The sequence below is a fragment of the Pongo pygmaeus genome, chromosome 8 (assembly GCF_028885625.2).
Source record: "Pongo pygmaeus isolate AG05252 chromosome 8, NHGRI_mPonPyg2-v2.0_pri, whole genome shotgun sequence".
Lineage (NCBI taxonomy): Eukaryota > Metazoa > Chordata > Mammalia > Primates > Hominidae > Pongo > Pongo pygmaeus.
This window is the reverse complement of record NC_072381.2, coordinates 80,303,502-80,323,030: the sequence shown is the minus strand read 5'-3', so window position 1 is coordinate 80,323,030 and position 19,529 is coordinate 80,303,502. Positions and strand designations below refer to the sequence as shown.

Genomic DNA, 19,529 nt, shown 5'->3' with positions numbered 1-19,529 from the left:
AAATCTCAGACTCTGACTGGTGTTAACTTACTTTTCAAGAATTTAATGATGCTATGCTCAGCCCAACAGTCACTATTGTCTAACAAGAAACTCTTCCCTTGTGTCAGAGCTGTGAACAAAGGGGAATGTAAGACTGTTTTTATTTAAAATACACCAAAATCCAGCCTCTAAATTGAACCAATTCTTAGGTTCAAGTAAGATTTGGCATTGTAAAAAGGTAGGATATACATTTCATATACAAATCATAGATCTAATCTAAAAGAACAGCAGGAGATGACAGAACACATGACCAGAAGTTATTAATACTTTGCAAATCTTAACTCTCATTAGCTTCCATCACTTGTTGCATGAATGTCCTTGAGGTTTTTTGCCTCTCTGGGACTTATGTTCACCATATCAAGAGATGGGCTAGCAGATTTTTAAGTTCCTTTCCATTCATAAGGTTTTATCTCTTTATAATTTTGCTGCTCACTCATCTCAATTTCTATACTTGAGTTTCCATGTCTCACAGCTAGTACATTTTTATTAGCATATTTCTAAGCAATTAATTTTCTTACTTTACATTTCTATCAATACTGGTACTTTCTTCTTAAAATGCTCCCTCAGTCATTGCTTCTGAATAATTTTCATTTTATAATTACATATTGAACACAACAGCCCAATAAAAGCTGCTGCCTAAGTTCACTCTGAGCTGTGTCAGCAAACTGTTTATGATGTCAGCTGCTACTTCAGTGTATTTGTTTTTTAAAATAGTTTGGTGATTTGACATTGGTACTTAAGCTTAAATTATACTGTGTTTTACATTTACATATTTAAGTACATTAAAAGCCACAGGTAAACTATGTTACTAACCATCTTCCAGTCTGATTTGCAATCTGTTCTTCTAATTTCTGTAGCTCCGATGTATAGGCCATTAGTCGAGCATTGCACACCATGAGATTCTTAACTGCATGTAAAACTTGATCTTTCTGAGTGCTCAGAGAAAGGAGTTTCCATATTCCTTCTCGCACTCGAATTTCTAAGTCTATTTTTTCTTGAATGTTGCAGTCCTAAAAAAAAAATGCATCTTTAAAATATAGCAAAAACCCAAAATTACATCTTAACCCATAGTAGATGGAAAATAGATATCATAATTGTATACCATATTGAGAAAACAACAAAGTTTTAATATATGTAGTGTAAAAATAGCTATTTTAAAATGCTCTTTGCAATTCTTAACTTCTTGCTTCATTAGAAGTCTTTACAATCTAAAGAAACTGAATAAACGAACATAAACAAAGGTGAGAAACATTATGTGTTCTTATAACTATACAAAGTTTAATAGCGTCCCTCCAAAATTTATGTCCACCCAGAACCTCAGAATGTAGCCTTATTTGGATACAGGGTTTTGCAGATGTGTTTAGGTAAAATGAGAACATACTGGATTAGAGTGGGTCCTAAATCTAATGACTAGTGTCCTTAAAGAAAGGTACCATGAAGACACAGTCACACGCAGAGAGAATGACATGTGAAGACAGAGACTAATATGTCTATAAGCCAAAAAAATACCAAGGATTGATGGCAATAATCAGAAGCTGGAAAAGGCAAGAAAAGAATTCTTTCCTAGGGCCTGTAGAGGAGCATGACCCTGCCAATTCCTTGATTTCAGACGTCTGGCCTCCATAAGTTTGAGAATAAATTTCTCTTGTTTTCAGCCACTCAGTCTTGGTCATTTGTTATAGCAGCCTTAGAAAACATACAATAACTAATGTGAACAATATATCACACATATATGTTATATACATTGTATTAAGAGATGGCAGTGTGGTTGATGACAGTGAATTAACCAAGAAAAACATGCTGAAAAAGCAGATACTGAGTAAAGGAGCCAAAGTTTAGTAGCAGGGAGGAAACAGGCTATTTGTAACAGTAGGCAGTGTAAATAGAATCTCAGAAGCAAGAGAGTGAAAGCACTGTACACTGAAAATGTCAGAAGCCTTAGCTATCCGGAACAGAGCTTTAGAATACAATTCTGGATATACCATTTATTTTAGTTTTAGGGTTCACCATGAAGCTACTAAGTATTTTATTGCTGAAAGTCTTTTATTCCATATAATTATCTTTTAATGGCCTGATTCTACATACAAGTTTCACACGCAACATTAAAATTCTACAAACTGAATGTACAGTTCTGATTTAATTCACAATGACTTTATAAAAATTATAAATAAAAGGTACTCTTTATTATATCACAAACATGTAATGTTTCTGGTATGTCTATTTCTAAAAGATAAAGTGACCACCCTAGTTTCTATGGCAAAAAAAATAAAGACTATAATTTACCTTTTGATTGGATCAAAATGTAAATTTAAAAATGTAAATGAAATCTAATAACAAAAGGTCTAGACAACTTTTCAAAAAGAAAAGATGAAAGTTAGGAGAGCTAACAGTTTTTGAAGACTACCCCAAAAGACAAACTGCAGTAGATAATTTAACTTGACTATCCAAATCAATCAACTGTACTATTTACACACAGAAAACAGATCTGTTTAATTACCTTCTGTAATTACATCATGTAATCACCACATAAGAACCTTCTCATATAGTGTTGTAACTCAAAACTGGTGTACTATATAAATGTAGTCATTTGCTGGTTTTCCTTTGTTACACATGACTGAATTTCAACAACTCCATTTCATCTTTTTATGACTTACCAGCCCCAAAGTAAATTCTTCTTCAATGTAATTAGCAATTAATTTTAAGAATTATCTATGTGACCCATAAGTCTATAGGAATAAACTCTGGCAGACTGACTATATTGGGGAGTGCACATAGGGAGCAACCTAAAGCTGGGATGAATAGCTTTACCCCACAACTCAAATATAAACAAATACCATCTGGTGCCACTAAATTCAATTTTGGTTTTAAATGATGCAATGAAACAGGCAGTTGAACTAGCACAGTGGTTCTCAAAGCTGGTTGCATATTAGAATCATCTGAGGCAGAGAGGCAGGGCCTTATAGAAGTACCTAAACCTGTGACCTACCCCAAACCAATCAGGATCTCTGGAGGTGGGGCTTGAGCATTTGTTTTTTACAGTTCCTCTGGTGATTCAATGGTCAGCTAGGGTAGAGAAGCACAGCTGGACTATTTGAAATTCCACAGCAATCTTGAAACTTGCAACAACCTTAAAGAACCAGCAGGTGGCTACAGCCACATTAAGGAATCAGTTTGGGTTTCTATCACATAAATGAAGAGTATCTTCTCACCATCACTTACAATGAAGACTCCATAAAACTATAGAAGCTTGGGAAATAGTGGAGAAAGAAAATGTAAAGTCAGGATTTTAAAAAAAAAGTACGTGTAAAAAGTCTGAAGATGATATAAGATTAAAGTACTATTTATTAAGGAAATGAGGTGTATCTAACAGATACTACTATTAAGATTTTTTCCTTTAGAGCAAGGGTCAGAAAACTATGGCCTGGTTGGGACCTAGTTTTGTAAATAAAGTTATACTGGAGCACAGACACACTCATTCATATTGTCTATGGCTCCTTTAAGCTACAAGGGCAGAGTTGAGCAAGTTCAACAGAGACTGAGTGGCCTGCAAAGCTGAAAATACTTACTGTTTGCCCCTTTATAGAAACAGTTTACTGACCCATAATCCAGCCAAATTAACATACACAGTAAACTATAATCTTACCTCCCTCGCTGAGGCAGGTCTCAGGCAAATGTCAGTTAAGTGGATCCCAGAAGGCTAACATAAGCAGGATGAATTGTTAAGTGTACATATGGTTTTCAATGTATTCTGAGCTGTTGGTTTTTTTTTTTTTAAGGCTACTGTTTTAGCTAGTTTTGTATTTCCCATGCAACTTCTTTTAGTACACATCTACACTTTACATGCAGAAAAAGCCTCTCTGGTTAAGCAATGCTAGCTCTAGCAAGGAAGGGTTTATGGAACCAAAACTCTAGTCTTTAGTTACTAAGGGTATACAGTGCATCAGGGGTAAGGGTTGATGTCTAGTGCTATCCCTAGCAAGAATAATGATCATGTAATAAGGGTACCGATTGGGCATTCAATAGTGATGTTTATTAACCTCAAAGAAGATGAGTAGGTAATGGAAAATCATCAGTGTTGCTCCCTCAGCCATAATGGCTTGGCCAGGTAGAGTCAACGCTGATTAGCACCAAAGACAAAAGCTGGTCTCTCTGTAACCATTCCTTTTAGGATTGTTTGAATGCCAGTCTCCAGGAACAGCAGAGAATGAGGTAAGGCCATCATCCTCTTATTTCTTTTCCGATTTTCTGAGTAAGGGCTTGCCTCTAATCAAGTCAAACAGAAGCCTGTGTCACTGTCCTGACGCTATAAGTAGTTAAAGTCAGGCTGATAAAAATATATGGACAAAGCTATGAATGAAATAGGAGCATACCTTAAAAATAGAAATTTAGGTTAAGTAGGAAACAGAAATCTACTAGGTTTTAAGAGCTAGCCTAGCATGAAGGAAGAGCAAAGAAAATGGCTTTATTGTTGGTATTAAAAACTGACTAAAAAAACCTGAAATTGAACTCCTGGTAAGACAACTGCAGTAATCAAGATAGAAACTATGATTCACCTAATGGACATAGTTAAGCCATGTTAACCAAGAGACCAAGGTGAAGAAGAAGAAAAGAGTAAATACAGTACGTTCTCATTTTGCTAAAAGAAATTGTGTGGATTTTAAGAATTGTTTATGTACAGAAAAAAGTCTGGAAATTGTTAACAGCGGCCATTCTGGGGAATGGAACCGGAGACCGAATTCTTAAATTCATGTTTCTGTATATGTTGACTTTTCTGCAATGAGATAGTATTACTTTCTGAATTTTATTTTTATTAAGATTCCAAAAGCTTAAATATTTGTAAGAAAAGGTAGGGGACTGCCCTAACCACTCAGATGAATAGGACACAGGATAATAACAATAGTCATCTCTCAAGCACATCCTGAGTGCTAGGTGCTGTGATAAGTACTTCAGAGAGGTTCTCGAATTCCAACAGCTGTCTGGGATAGGCAGAATACCCAAGCTACAACTGTGGAAACTGAAACTTAGAAAACAGAGATAACTTATTCAAGGTTGCACAACAAGAAGAGTTTGGTTTGACCTGAATCTGACTCCAAAGCCAATACTCTATGCTGTGAGGAGTCGCAGAGGACTCCAGGATTTCAGTAGATGTGTTTGACTAGTGTGTGACCACCTCAAAATCTTTGGCCTTATCTCGATTACATGGCAGCTTCGTTCATGTATCAAAGGAAATACCAAATAAAAATTCAGTGTTAGTCAAGTATAAAATTATCTGACTGACTCTCAATATTCCTGTTAGGTTGAAACCTACTACTATTTTGTGTTTTTTCTTCAAATCCAAACTGAAGAAGTAATTCCACATTTCAATCATTTTGATTTTGTCCTGCCTAAGAAATTAACTATTGTATCTTCCCACATGTAAATAACCCAGCCTTTATGTATATTTAAACATTTATTTTCATTCCATGCAACTAAACTTCCTTCATGATTTTATCCTCTTGTCGCTTCTGTACCATTCCTAATCTTGCAGCCTGCAGCTCAATAAATACACCTGGACAGCTACACCTACACCTATATGATACGTGCAAGAACATCAATAGAATGCCAATTCACTATAAATCAAGATTTTGTTAACATTCAGGACAGCCAAAGTACATAACAGGACAGGATTGAAAAAAAGTACATCAAAATCTTTGAAATTTTTGAAAATGCTGGCATAAAACAGCATAAAAATTACTGATAAAGACACTGGACTTCTTTTGCATCATGGATCTTAATGTCTTGCTTTATTTTTCACAGTATTATTGAAAACTAATAATTTTGTGTCTGCTAAGGAAATCCCAGATTTTTAAACAAAGATATCAGGTGCCTCCATATGAATGAAATTGCAAATATTCCAATTTTGACCTACAAAACTGGCAATTTCATATGGCTTAAGCTATTTCTGAAGTAGGTAAAAGAAGTTAGAGATTAAAATAGAAGTGAAGGTCCAGCTTAAAGACATCAGAGTTTTCTTTTAAGACCCTAAAGTTATGGTTAAGAGTGAAAAGTGGTAACATTTTAATAACTGATGCTGCCAAGAAATAATGTTAGTCTAGCAAAAAGTAAAATAAAAAGGTTTCTAACACATTTTACATGGCTCAAAAGCAAACATCAAACTTCTATCGAATGTAACGTGTACTTCCTCTTTTCTTTCAAATGATTTGAGAAAGAACCCACTATCAAATCTTCAACTTTTTCTAAAGTGCAGAGGTTGCTGTTTGCCTCTACTCCGCTTCGACCCCTCTCCCCTCAACCAGTTCTGTGTTGTGTGTAGACATCGCTCCATTACTGTGCTTCCCATTAAATCCGTAATAAGCCAACTGTCCACTGGCCTCGCTGGGTTTCTTGGGAATCGAGGGGCTCCCATTTCCCCGGCATCACCTACACTTCCAAAAAGACAGGCGTCCAAAGCCTGGGGAGGGCGGCAGACAGGTGCGCCCGCAAACGCGCGCCGGGACCCCGGCACCGCCTTCCCAAACCGGACCTCAGCTCTCTGAGAAATTCGGAGGTTCCGATGTCCAGGCCATTTAGAGCCCCAAGAGTGCAGTCTCCTACTCCCTCCCTTTGTTTCTGGCCACCGCTGAAATAGAGGAGAGAGTGGGAGGCCTTCCCGACTCCTCCACAAAGCGAATGCGCGAGGAAGAGAACCCCGGCTCCCTCTCCTTCCGCGGCAGGGTCCCTCTCCTTCCGCGGCAGGGTCCCTCCCGCAACTCACCTGCTGGGTGGGAAGCCCCGCCAGGCCGAGCGCAGGACCCCTCAGGCTCTGCCCGTCCATCTCCAACGCGAAATGTCCGGGCCGTCGCCACTCCTTGAAAGGGAAGATTTGAAAAGCCCGCCCCTGGCAGGAGCCGCGGAGGACGCCAACCGCCCGGCCGTACCAAGTCCCAGTCGCAGGGGCCAGGGGCGCAGGAGGAACCCGGCCGAAGCGCACGCGCAGTGGGCGCGCCTCGCGCTCCGCAGCTCCCGCCGCCGGAAGTTGCCGAGACCCCAGGCTCTAGCGCGGCGGGGCGGGGGAGAGGGCGGCGGTGCCGGACTTAAAGCCCGGACGGGATGTGGGCGGGCCTGGGACGGGAGTGGGAGGGGCCGCGGGGAAAGCTTCGGCGGCGGAGCCCACCTGTCCCAGCGCAGGTTTCTGGCTGGTGGTTTTCGTGGCACGCCCTTTGCACTGGGAGCCTTGTGCCCGCATCCCACCGAAGGCCTTCCAAAGTGATCGTAGCTGGACAGACTCCAGGCTGCAGTCCCTGTACTCCCAGACAACTCAGGAACCCAAAGTGTCACTAAGAGCCCACGGTCTGGTTCCTAGAAAACCAATAACATTGCTCTCAAACACAGCGCTCGCTGTCTCCTCTCACCTTGTCCAGCGTTGTCACCGGGGTCACCCAGATATCATGGTTTTATTCATCAGGTTCGTGAGATACTATGTCAGGCATTTCACAAGGTCTTCTCTTTGCCCCCAGTGTTTATAACCCCAGATGTTCCCCGCCCACTACTCTGTCCACTTACTTCGTTTTCTTGCGAAGGATTTCTTTCAGCTCTCTCGCCCTCTCTTTCCCTCTCCAACATCCAAGGTGACAGAAAAATGGGGTAATATTTCTCAAGAGCCTCATTTCTTGCTGCCCTAAAGATTAGCACAAAGACCCATTTTAATTCATGGATTTTGTTAATTATAAAGGGAAACATGGGATTTTTAAAAATCAAAATGAAAGCAGCAAAGATATCACACCCTTGAAAAGTCCTTAAAATTCATTGTCCTTAGTTTATCTTGATTTCCCCCTTGAAAAGGCAACAGGAAGCCTCTTTGGGCTTCAGACATTTTTTTCTTCTTGAAGAGTCTACCAAATCAATCCTCCAGCCCTCATCGCCTAGAAACCCTTGGACATTTTTCCTCCATAAATAGGTGCCCATGTTTTTTTATTTGCCTGGGACAGACCCTGTCTGGGTCTGTTGTCCCAATGTTGCACCAATCTTGCACTTATCCCGAAGTGGATATTGTATGGTCATTTTAACTGCAAGACCCTTTTAAAAGCAGTTGGTTTGAGAATGTACTTTGAAAATATAATGGGTACCCTTCCTCAAATAGGTAAAATGCCTCTTTAAGACCCTTTGGACTAGGTGATACTAGAAGCTTCCCAGTTGGGAATGATGGTCCCCTTGCATTATGAATGACCCATATCCTTACAACAATAAAATATGTGTTCAAAATTATCAACACGGAGCTCACCTCATTTTCTACAAACACAGGTCTGAATTTCAGGATCATTATATGCCCCTTCCTCCAATGCACATCTCTCTCTTATGCTACCACTTTGTGGTGTAATTATCCCCTACTCAATATGAGGCTGCATGAGCCTAGCTGTAGTACCTGACTCAAAAGAAAAACACACCGCGAGCCCATCATCAGACACATAGTACTTATAACACATACAGCTCTCAGATGCAGATCAAAATACATGTAGAAGCCAACACTTCATAAAAACAGAGGTGAGTCAACTAGTTTAGAATTGGACACTGATAGAGGAGTATTTGATGAGTTAAAACCAGATATTTAACTGGAGATACATTTATTTATGATACTAGAAGAAAGAGGTTAGGCAAGGCCATATTTAGTAATTATCTGTAGAATACAGTTGTTACAAAAGACCTTTCTCTTTGGAGAAGAAGTTATGATGTGGTCCTGTTTTTATTATACACCGGGAGAGGTCCCCAGGAAGTGCATAAGTACTTAATTATTACATGATGATGAAAATACCTTGGAGTAGGACTTATGTTTCCTTATTTATCCTCAAGTCCTTACTTGTTACTGCTAATTTCATCAGACACAGTTTTCTCTGGTATATGTAATGCACATAAAATATAATCATCCATGGAAACTACAAAATTTAAAGAGTTCACATGCAGTGGTTTCATTAGCTTGAGGATTTATCTATCGATCTATCTATTTATTTTACAGTTCCCAGAAAGTGAGAAGTACTACGTTTTACCATCTCAAATATTTGAGAGAGAACATTTGCCTATCTCTTAACCCATCATCCCTGGGCTCTTACAGAAGATCGATATCCACCAAACTGCCCAGTTGTAGTAGCTTCAGCTAGAGGATGAGTGATGGAATTACTGTCCTACCAATATTACTTCTCACTATAAGGTCAATATTTAATGCTAATTAAAAATATACATATATTAGTTATCCCTAATATAACAGATAGTATTATAATAAATTAAAAACTACAGAAGTCAATCTAGATAATACTAATAGATGCCGAAGTATATTTTTCTTCTCTTATTGTCTGTATTCTTGTTTTAAACTAAGAGGCTAAAGGAAAAGAAAACACTGAACTTAAAATCAGCTCTCTGTTACATAACAGATCCATTATTTTGAAAAATGTGGTTTGTCACAGAACAGATAACTTGTGATTTTGAATATCCTCCTAGCCTCTCTTATAAAAAAAAGTCCTCTTAAAAATTCTCTTGGTGCTTTCTTTTACTCATCTGTTCATCTTGTAGATAATCTGTTTAGGTTGAACTGAATAAATTAAAGCTATATTTTGAATTATATATGGAAGAAACAGAGAGAGAGAAGGAACTGAGGTCAAGGTGCTAAGCAGAGGTGCAGCATTTTCTTAAATGAATGTCTACGAATAGCTGAAGCATCACATAATTAGAAGGAGGCTGTGGAATGTGGAGTCTGAGGATTTATTAGCCCGATAACCTTGGGCAAGCCACTCAGTTTTCTTATCTATAAAACAAGTATAATAATACCCATCTTGTTTTTTAAAGTTGTTGGGAGACTCAGATAAGATTTTTGAGAGTGCTTTGTAAACTGTCCCACAAAAACAGGAGTTGTTACTACTGTGGGAAGAAAACATGAGTACCGAAAGGCAACTGTAAAGTACCTATAGAACTATGAGAACTGAATGAGAAAAATTTATGTGAATTGGATATATTCAAGATATATCACCTACCACTGCTAAATAATATGCTATCTATAAAGAACTCCTATAAATCAATAAAAATTCAACTAGAAAATTGTCAAAAGGTATGGTAGGCATATTATGGGAGAGTAAATCCAAGTGACAAATAAAATAGGAAAGGTTGCTCAACCTTATTATTAGTCTGTAAACTGCAGATTAAGATCCCAAGGAGATATTTTACAGTCACTAGATTAAGAAATACTAAGAAATCTGATAATACTAGGGGTTGGCAAAGATGCAAGTCCAAGAGATATTATATGCTGGTGGAGGAGAGAGAAATATGTCCAATCACTTTGGAAAAAACAAATTTAGAACTGTCTTGTAAAGCTGAAAGTGTGTTTACCTAGCAATTCTGCTCCTTGGTATGTATCCTGTGGGAAATTCTTGCAAATTTGTCTAGGCAACATTGCTTATCATAGCAAAAGTATTTTTAAAATCCAAATGCTCATTTCAGGAGCATGGATTAATAAATTGTGGTGATTTACCCAGTAGAATGTCACGTATCTTTTAAAAAATAAGCCATAATTATGTTTAGTAACATACACATAACTAAATCTTAGAAATACTGAATGAAGAAAACTAGTTGCAGAAGAGTACACAGAATATATAATCTTTGTAAAGTTGAATAACAAGAGACTCTAAACAACACATTGTTTAAGGAAACAGGTGTGTGATAAAAGTTTATACTTAACAGGAAAGGAATGCTAAAAACAAAATTCAGGCTAATGGCCAGCTTTGGAAGGAAGGCAGGAGAACAGGATAGTCACAGAGCCTGCAGATATAGAGCTACTTACTTGTCACGTTTTAATTCTTAAGTTGGGTGATGGGTTCACCAGTATTAATTGTAATGTTTACCTGGTAACTTACATATATCACATATATTTAGTATGCATCAAACCTTTCATAATAAGAAATTTTGAATATGTAAAAAAGTCCTTGTAAATGTTAAACAATAGTGATAATGTGTGGGTTTTTTATAAAACTAATAATACATATTATTATTGTATTATAATAATACATATTTTAAAACTAATAAAACATATTTTGACTTACAGAATTTGACTTGACATTTGATTCATTATCTTTGTATTTTTATTATGTGAAAGCGTGGAAAACACAGCTGTGATGCATTGGTACCTATAACCAGAAAAAAGACGCTGAAGAATTGGCTATGTAGATTTATTTGTGAACACTTAAGAACCACTGCCTGGGAGTAGTAAGGGGTAGGAGTCTGGCGGAATTTGCAAGGGATGAGAGCTCTTGTCAGCAGATGGAAACAAAATGAAGTGCAATTTAAGTTATTACTGCCAGTGTGACCTACATATTACATACAATCCTGAGGAAATTTAAGTGACATTATAATCAGAATGCTCTTTACTCACCAAGCAAATCAGTCACAGGAATTAGTTGTATAACTTGAATCGGTGGTTCTCAAGTTGGGGGACACAAAGACTTTGCAAGGCCTGGGTATATGTAAAGGTCTGACTGTTTAAAGGAACGCATTGTTAAGATTTTCAACTTAGGTTCCCTCATTCTGAAATTGATCGGCCTAACAACTTACCTGCTGGTCTAGGCCTCCTCTTGGTCCCCCTTTCACAATCAACTTTTCCCATTTGATAAAAGAAAGCCATCACTTCCACCCATTGCATTGTCCTGGAATATAAAAACCATCTGGAGGTCAAAGGGACAGTTAAAATTGTTGGTATTGGGCTGGAAGTGGTGGCTCAGGCCTGTAATCCTGCACTTTGGGAGGCCGAGGGGATGGATCACCTGAGGTCAGGAGTTCGAGGCCAGCCTGGCCACCATGGTGAAATCCCATCTCTACAAAAAATACAAAAATTAGCCAGGTGCAGTGGCAGGTGCCTGTAATCCCAGCTACTCAGGAGGCTGAGGCATTAGAATCGCTTGAACCCGGGAGGTGGAGGTTGCAGTGAGCCAAGATCACGCCACTGCACTCCAGCCTGGGTGACACAGTAAGACCCTATCTCAAAAAAAATATATATATTGGTATTGATTCTACATTAAGTAATAGTTACCTATGAATACATAACTAATTGGAGGAAAAAGGGCTCATCCACCACATGATATGTGAAGATGTATAAAATTTCAATTTATATACATATGTTTGTTGCAGAGAAATATTATAAGATGAGCAGTAAAGACTTCTCATGCATAAAAATATTTTATTTTAGCATACTATTCTGTGGGGGAAGTGGAATAAAAATACAAGTTCAAGTAGGAAAAGAAATAATGTACAATTTTCAGCATAAAATTGTTTATATATTTTTTACATGGATGATGCTGGATGGGTATCAACTGTTAACATTTTAGATTCCACTGGATACATTTAATAAATAGAATTTTTGAAATTTGAAATTTTAATTATTTTCAATATACCCACAATTACGTCCTTTGTAACTATTTAAATGTATGGTAAAACATGACAAATGCCACCTTAAAAATATGTAAGGGGTAAAAAGATTTTTAAAATTATTTTAAAATAATGAAATCATGTCATTTGTAACAGCAACATGGATGGAACTGGAAGTCATTCTGTTAAGTGAAATAAGCCAGTCACAGAAAGACAAATACTGCATGTTCTCATATGCTGGAGCTAAGAAACTATCTCATGGAGACATACAGAGTAGAATGATAGCCAGTCGCGATGGCTCATTCCTGTAATCCCAGTGCTTTGGGAGGCTGAGACGGGAGAATCACTTGAGCCCAGGAGTTCCAGACCAGTTCTGACAACAAAACAAGACTCTGTCTCTAGAAAAAAAAAAAGGTAAAGAAATTAGTTGGGTGTGATGGCACACACCTGTGGTCCCAGCTGCTCAGGAGGCTGAGGTAGGAGGATTGCTTGAACCTGGGAGGTTGAGGCTGCAGTGAGCCATGATCATACGACTGCACTTCAGCCTGGGCCACAGAGTGAGACGTTGTGTCAAAAAAGTATTTTTTATATATATATATGTGTGTATATATATATGTATATATGTATATATGTGTATATATGTATATATGTATATATATGTGTATATATGTATATATGTATATATATGTATATATGTATATATATGTGTATATATGTATATATGTATATATGTGTATATATGTATATATGTATATATGTGTATATATGTATATATGTGTATATATGTATATATGTATATATGTGTATATATGTATATATGTATATATGTATATATGTGTATATATGTATATATGTATATATGTATATATGTGTATATATGTATATATGTATATATGTGTATATGTGTATATATGTGTATATATGTGTATATATGTATATATGTATATATGTGTATATATGTATATGTGTATATATGTGTATATGTGTATATATGTATATATGTGTATATGTGTATATATGTATATATGTGTATATGTGTATATATGTATATATATGTGTATATATGTGTACATGTATATATGTGTATATATGTGTATATGTATATATGTATATATATGTGTATATATGTGTATATATATATATAAAGGAGAGAGAGACAGACAGAAAGAGGGAGAGAGAGAGATATCAGAGGCTGGGAAGGATGTGAGAATGGAAAACAGTAGGAAGGGGGAATGAAAAGAGATTGGTGAATGGGTACAAAGATACAGTTAAACAGAAGAAATAAGTTCTAATGTTTGATAGCAGGCTGGGATGACTATACTTAGTAATAATATTATGTATATTTCAAAGTAACTAGAAAAGAGTACTTGAAATGATACCAACACATAGAAATGATAACGCTCAGGTGATGGAGACCCCAAATACCCTGACTTGATTATTACAAATTCTATGCATATAGAAAATATTTACATGTACCACATATATATGAAAATATTATATATGAATAAAAGAAAAAACATTTTAGGGGTATTTGCATAAAAATATTTGAAAACTGCTGATTTAATTATCTGATGGCACCCACAACAATACCCAGATGCATTGATATACAGCAGAAGGTCCACTTGTAGATGGAGCCAGACTCACTTCCTCAAATTCCCCTCTGACCATTTCCTCCACTGTCTGCAATCCCTCATATTCTCTCACATGCCCCTCTAGTTTCCAAGCCAGTCTCAGCTCCTTTCTTAGGTAATTGTTTTTCTTTAGATGGATTAATAACATGAATTAGGCTAAGGACAGATTCCTCTTTTCCTACTTTAGTTCTGGAAAGGTTCTTTTTGTAGACATTTACTACCTTTTTCTCCTCAGGAGTATCTTGGCTATTATTGTGCTTTTGCCCTTTTACATGAAATTTTGATTCAGCTCCTCAAGTTTGAAGGAACAAAAAAGAAGCGTGTTGGAGTTTTTGTATGAATTGCATCAATTTAGAGAGAAATTGTTTATTTAGGATATTGGGTATTCCAATCCATGAACATCATGTATGTTGCAAATTTAGATTTTCATTTGAGGTCTTTTGATGAAGTTTTACAGTTTTTTCCACATAGGCCTATGCATATCTTTAGTTCCATGTATTCTTGGGTTCCTTATATCTCTTCTTGCTATTGTAAATAATACTTAAAATACATATCTTCTGTTTGTGGCTGGTGTATAGAAATAAAACTGATTTTTATTGGTTGGTCTTATATCCAAGTGCCTTGCTAAATTTGCTCATTATTTCTAATAAATCATCTGTAGGTTTTTAAGTATATTCTGTATGAAATCAAGTGTGAATAATAACACTTTTGTTTCTTTTCTGATTCTCATATTTCTTTTTACTTGACTTACTACATTGGCTAAGGCAGCCAATACAATATTAAGTGGAGGTGGCATTCTTGTTTTATTCCTGATTTTAATCTTTATCTCACTAAGTACACATCGTTTACCTTGCAGCTTTGGGTTTATGCCTTTCTTAATCTATTGTCTTCATCTCCTAACTTTTCTTTTATATTCTCTACTTTCTGGACTCTTTGTGCTGAATTCCGAGTATTTTTCCATCTTCTCATTTTTTTCTTTTATCTGCGTCCGATTTTCTCTTAAATCCACACACTGAGTTTTTTATTTCAACCATTAATTTTTTCATTTATAACAGTGCTGTTGTAATGACTTTTACAAATCTCCCTGGTCATTTTGAATATTTTGTTGCCTGTTCATTTCTGTGATTCTTCTATTTCTTCAGATCTTTTTCACAACTGTTCTACATTCTGTTTCTAATCATTGTAATATTTGTAGTGCTTAAGGATATTAATTTGATGTTATTTCCACTGACATTTACTCACGGTGATTGATTTCCTTGAGATTTGTAATCATTGACTGGGTGTTCATTTTTACCTAATCCAAGCTTTCTTACAGGGGGGATTTACATACGTTTTTACTGGGAATCATAGCCTCTAGATGTCCGAAACCAGTTCACTCAGGTTTCTAAGCATAATATAAGAATCTCAGATGCAGGTCCTTCCACTTGCCATTGGCAGAGCTAAAACCATTTGTGTGTGTGCACATGCATTTGTGCACTAACTGTGGCTTTAACTCAAGTTTCTTGATTGGTTGTTTTTCTTGTTACTCTATTTCTAGTTCCTAAAAGGTGTTTTTTTTTCCCTGAGATCCCAGTAATGCTATAGAAGTTATATTTATGCAAAATATATCTATTTTACAAAAAATTATTCATCAGTGAGAGGAACCATTATTCGTGAAGTCCACTGTACCTGTAATATAGAATTCCACAGAAGGCCGGGGTCGGTGGCTCACGCTTGTAATCCCAGCACTTTGGAGGCCAAGGCAGGTGGATCACGAGGTCAAGAGTTCAAGACCAGTCTGGCCAACATAGTGAAGCCCCGTCTCTACTAAAAATACAAAAAATTAGCCAGGTGTTGTGGTGTGCACCTGTAATCCCAGCTACTCAGGAGGCCGAGGCAGGAGAATGGCACAAACCCGGGAGGCGGAGGTTGCAGTGAGCTGAGATCACACCATTGCACTCCAGCCCGGGTGACAGAGTGAGACTCTGCACGCAGCCCCACCTCACCCCCCAAAGAAAAGAAGTCCACAGAAACTGCTAATATAGAAATTCACAAGAAAGGATAGTTTAATACCAAAATATAATAAGTACATAATTATACATAAAATGTAAGAATAAAGAACTGTCCTTCAAATTGCACTCATTTGGTTTTAAGGGAAACTCACCACGTTATATTTTTCTCCTGCAGATATAGTTGCCTAAAAAAGCTGGTCGGTGTCCCAACAGAGTCAGATTCCTTAATGGTCACTTTGAATATATTCAATTTTGAGGAAAATGGGAAAGGAAGAATTTTTCAGATGGTAGAACAAAGTGCTATGAAGAATAATGGACTGGGGAGTCCTCTCCAAGGTCTAATCAAGAAACCTTTCTTTACCTTTGGGATAGAGGATCGTTACAATTTCTACTTGCTGAGATTTCACAGCTGCTACAGAGCAGCACTGCTGCGTCTCCCCTTCTTCTCCTTTCTAAATGGGAAGAGTTATGTGGAGGTTATCCTGAACATGTATCCCCAGTATGTATTGGATGTATGTGGGGCAGATGACTTGCCCTTTTTGTTCAGAGGTTTCTGGTTCAAGAGGACTCCCATCCTCACATGAAGCACGTTGCTCCCTGTGGTAAGGACTACACTGTATTACCAAAGATCCTCCTTTTTGAGCTTGATACCCTCACTACATGGGAGTTTTGGGTTTTCTCCTTCCGGCAGTGCATATTTCCAACAGGAAAGAGAGTGGACTGAATACTTAGTGCCTAGGAAGACTATTGTAATCAGTGACACAACATAGTTCTGGTTTGGTTTACTTCCTCATAGGTTTGCCTGTTTGAGGTCAGCCTTGACCATGAGACTTGCTTTCTTTGCTGAACCATGAGCAGAAGGGTCTGTGAAGCAGCTGTAAGAGCAAGTGTTTGACTTGCTGTCATTTTTCCCCCTCTGTCCCAGTGACAGGCAACTTTCCAGATTGTAGATGGTATAATATTGCATGGTTCAGAGTGAGATAACTAAAGAGAGCGCCCACCTGTCTTGTGCTGAACACACATTAACAGCAATAAACATATCTTTGTTACTTTGAGCATTAAATAATCTTCGTTATTTTTAGCATTATTTTGAGCCTCTGAATCTGGGAATTGTTTTATGCTACAGTGTTACTTAGCTTGTTCTGGTTTGATACAAGCACCAAACTGGGAGACAGAGGACTTAAATTATAGTGTCAGTCCTGCCATCTAATATCCATTTGGCAAGTCGCTTGACATCTGTAAAGCTGAGTTTCTTAATCTGTAAGATACAACTAATAATTCTTCCCCTGTCTGCTTCATAGGCTTGTCTTGGGTATCCAGTATATATGAAAGTATTTGAAAAATTTAGGGCGTGTACAAATATCTGCCTGCAGTGTCATTAACATTGAATTGGTTTATTTCATCTGTGTAATGCCAATCCCCAAAAAGAAAACATTAGAGAAGTTATGAAAACTAAAGATTTAAATCAGATAACGATGGAATGAAAGACTTGAAAAGTTGAGCATGAAGTAGAGATATTTCCATCTAAAATATTTCAATGACTATGCACACCCTATTTTATAACCATAAATTTCTTTAAAGAGTCATTAATGTTTTTGAAATTCTATTGTAAGTTAAAAGTTATGACTAACAAAGCCAAAACCAAAGGTATTTTTAGAAGAAAAAAATTTATTTTGGACTTAGAAAATACTGTATTTTTCTTTTGTGTGATATCAAAGTGAAGCTTGATTGAGTTGGCTTGCTTACTACACATTCCAGAGTCAAATCTACTAAACTGCTCTGTTTTCAAACTCCATCTGTCTTTCTCTCACCCCCAAATTCTGAGTACCTAGGGGTTGATCCTCGCCTTCCAATGAAATCACCACATCAGAAAGAACAAATCATAGGCCGGGCGCGGGGGCTCACGCCTGTAATCCCAGCACTTTGGGAGGCCGAGGCGGGCTGATTAAGAGGCAAGGAGATCGATCCCGGCTAACAAACATGGCGAAACCCCGTCTCTACTAAAAATAAAATTAGCCGGGCGTGGTGGCAGGCGCCTGTAGTCCCAGCTACTTGGGAGGCTGAGGCAGGAGAATGGTGTGAACCCGGGAGGCGGAGCTTGCAGTGAGCCAAGATCGCGCTACTGCACTCCAGCCTGGGCGACAGAGTGAGACTCCGTCTCGAAAAAAAACAGAAGAAGAAAGAACAAGTCATAGACTCTTGTAGCGTGCCCTTCCTATTATTTTCTGAAAACCTAAAAGCAGGAGAACATTCTATGACTTTCCAGAGTGTGTGAGCCTGTTCGTAGTTCTGCATCGGTTGATGAAGAATATACACTGATCACTGAAGCTGTCAGTGAAAAGGAACTCTGCGCCTTACGGAATGTTGTTTTTGGCTTGCCATTTGTTGTTATGAATGTCCGGGCAGGTAGGGCAGGCCCCCCCAGTGATGCTATGAAGTGCTACATTTATTGGTGCTATCACAGTAATGATGATGATGTGTAATGAATAATTATACATGAAACTCTGAGTTCCTTCTCGTATTAGACACCTGGAATGAATTACTTATCTCTGTCCTTTCTAGTTTTGCATTGGAAGACCTAAAATATTCGGGTTTCATTTTGAGCTGTACAAATTTTGCTGATTATAGGTGTTAAATAATTTCTTTTTCTTTCTTTCTTTTTTTTATATTTTATTTTTTGAGATGGAGTTTCACTTTTTTTTGCCCAGGCTGGAGTGCAATGGCCAGATCTTGGCTCGCTGCAACCTTCGCCTCCCAGGTTCAGGTGATTCTCCTACCTCATCCTCCCGAGTAGCTGGGATTACAGGTGCCCGCCACTGCGCCCAGCTAATTCTTTTTTTTATTTTTAGTGGAGACAGGGTTTCACCATGTTGGCCAGGCTGGTCTCGAACTCCTGACCTCAGGCAATCCACCCGCCTCAGCCTCCCAAAGTGCTAGGATTACAGGCATGAGCCACTGCGACCAGCCTGGTGTTAAATAATTTCTAATGCTAAAGGAAAGCTTGCTTTTTGCTGGTCACTGTTCTAATTTTTTTCCATCTATGAAATCCACTATGAATATAATTTCATTTCTTCAAACCATTTTTCTGTCACTTAGAAAATCCAGTCATTCATTTCTGAAATACCCAATAAATTATTTAGTTGAAATAAATAAATGAAGTGTAAAATAGCATATACTATCAACAAAGAATTTTTTGCCACTCTTTACCCAAATAATGTGGCTCTGACTTTTTTTTTTTTAAAGACAGGGTCTCACTCTGTCATCCAGGTTGGAGTGCAGTGGCATGATCATGGCTCACTGCAACCTCGACCTCTGGGGCTCTAGCAATCCCCCACACTCACCTCTTGAGGAGCTGGGACTACAGGTGTGTGACACCACACACACCCGGCTAATTTTTTAACTTTTTTGTAGGGATAAGGGAGGTCTCATATTTTCCAGACTGGTCTAGAACTCCTGGATTCAAAGGATCCTCCCACCTTGGCGTCCCAAA

General features: G+C 37.8%; 1 protein-coding gene across 2 annotated transcripts in view; it reads right to left on the bottom strand.

The window, feature by feature from the left end:
* Positions 1-7,114, bottom strand: part of RTKN2 (rhotekin 2) — a 75,270-nt gene extending 68,156 nt beyond the window's left edge. The window contains exons 1-2 of one of the 2 annotated variants that reach the window (XM_054436007.2): positions 6,794-7,114; positions 853-1,049 (exon numbers count right to left, since the gene is read on the bottom strand). In XM_054436007.2, the coding sequence (XP_054291982.1) occupies positions 853-1,049; positions 6,794-6,853 (257 nt within the window). In that variant the 5' untranslated portion in view covers positions 6,854-7,114. The remainder of the gene's footprint in view (positions 1-852; positions 1,050-6,793) is intronic. The other variant, XM_054436008.2, reaches the window with a different exon arrangement.
* Between the last annotated feature and the right edge of the window lie 12,415 nt (positions 7,115-19,529).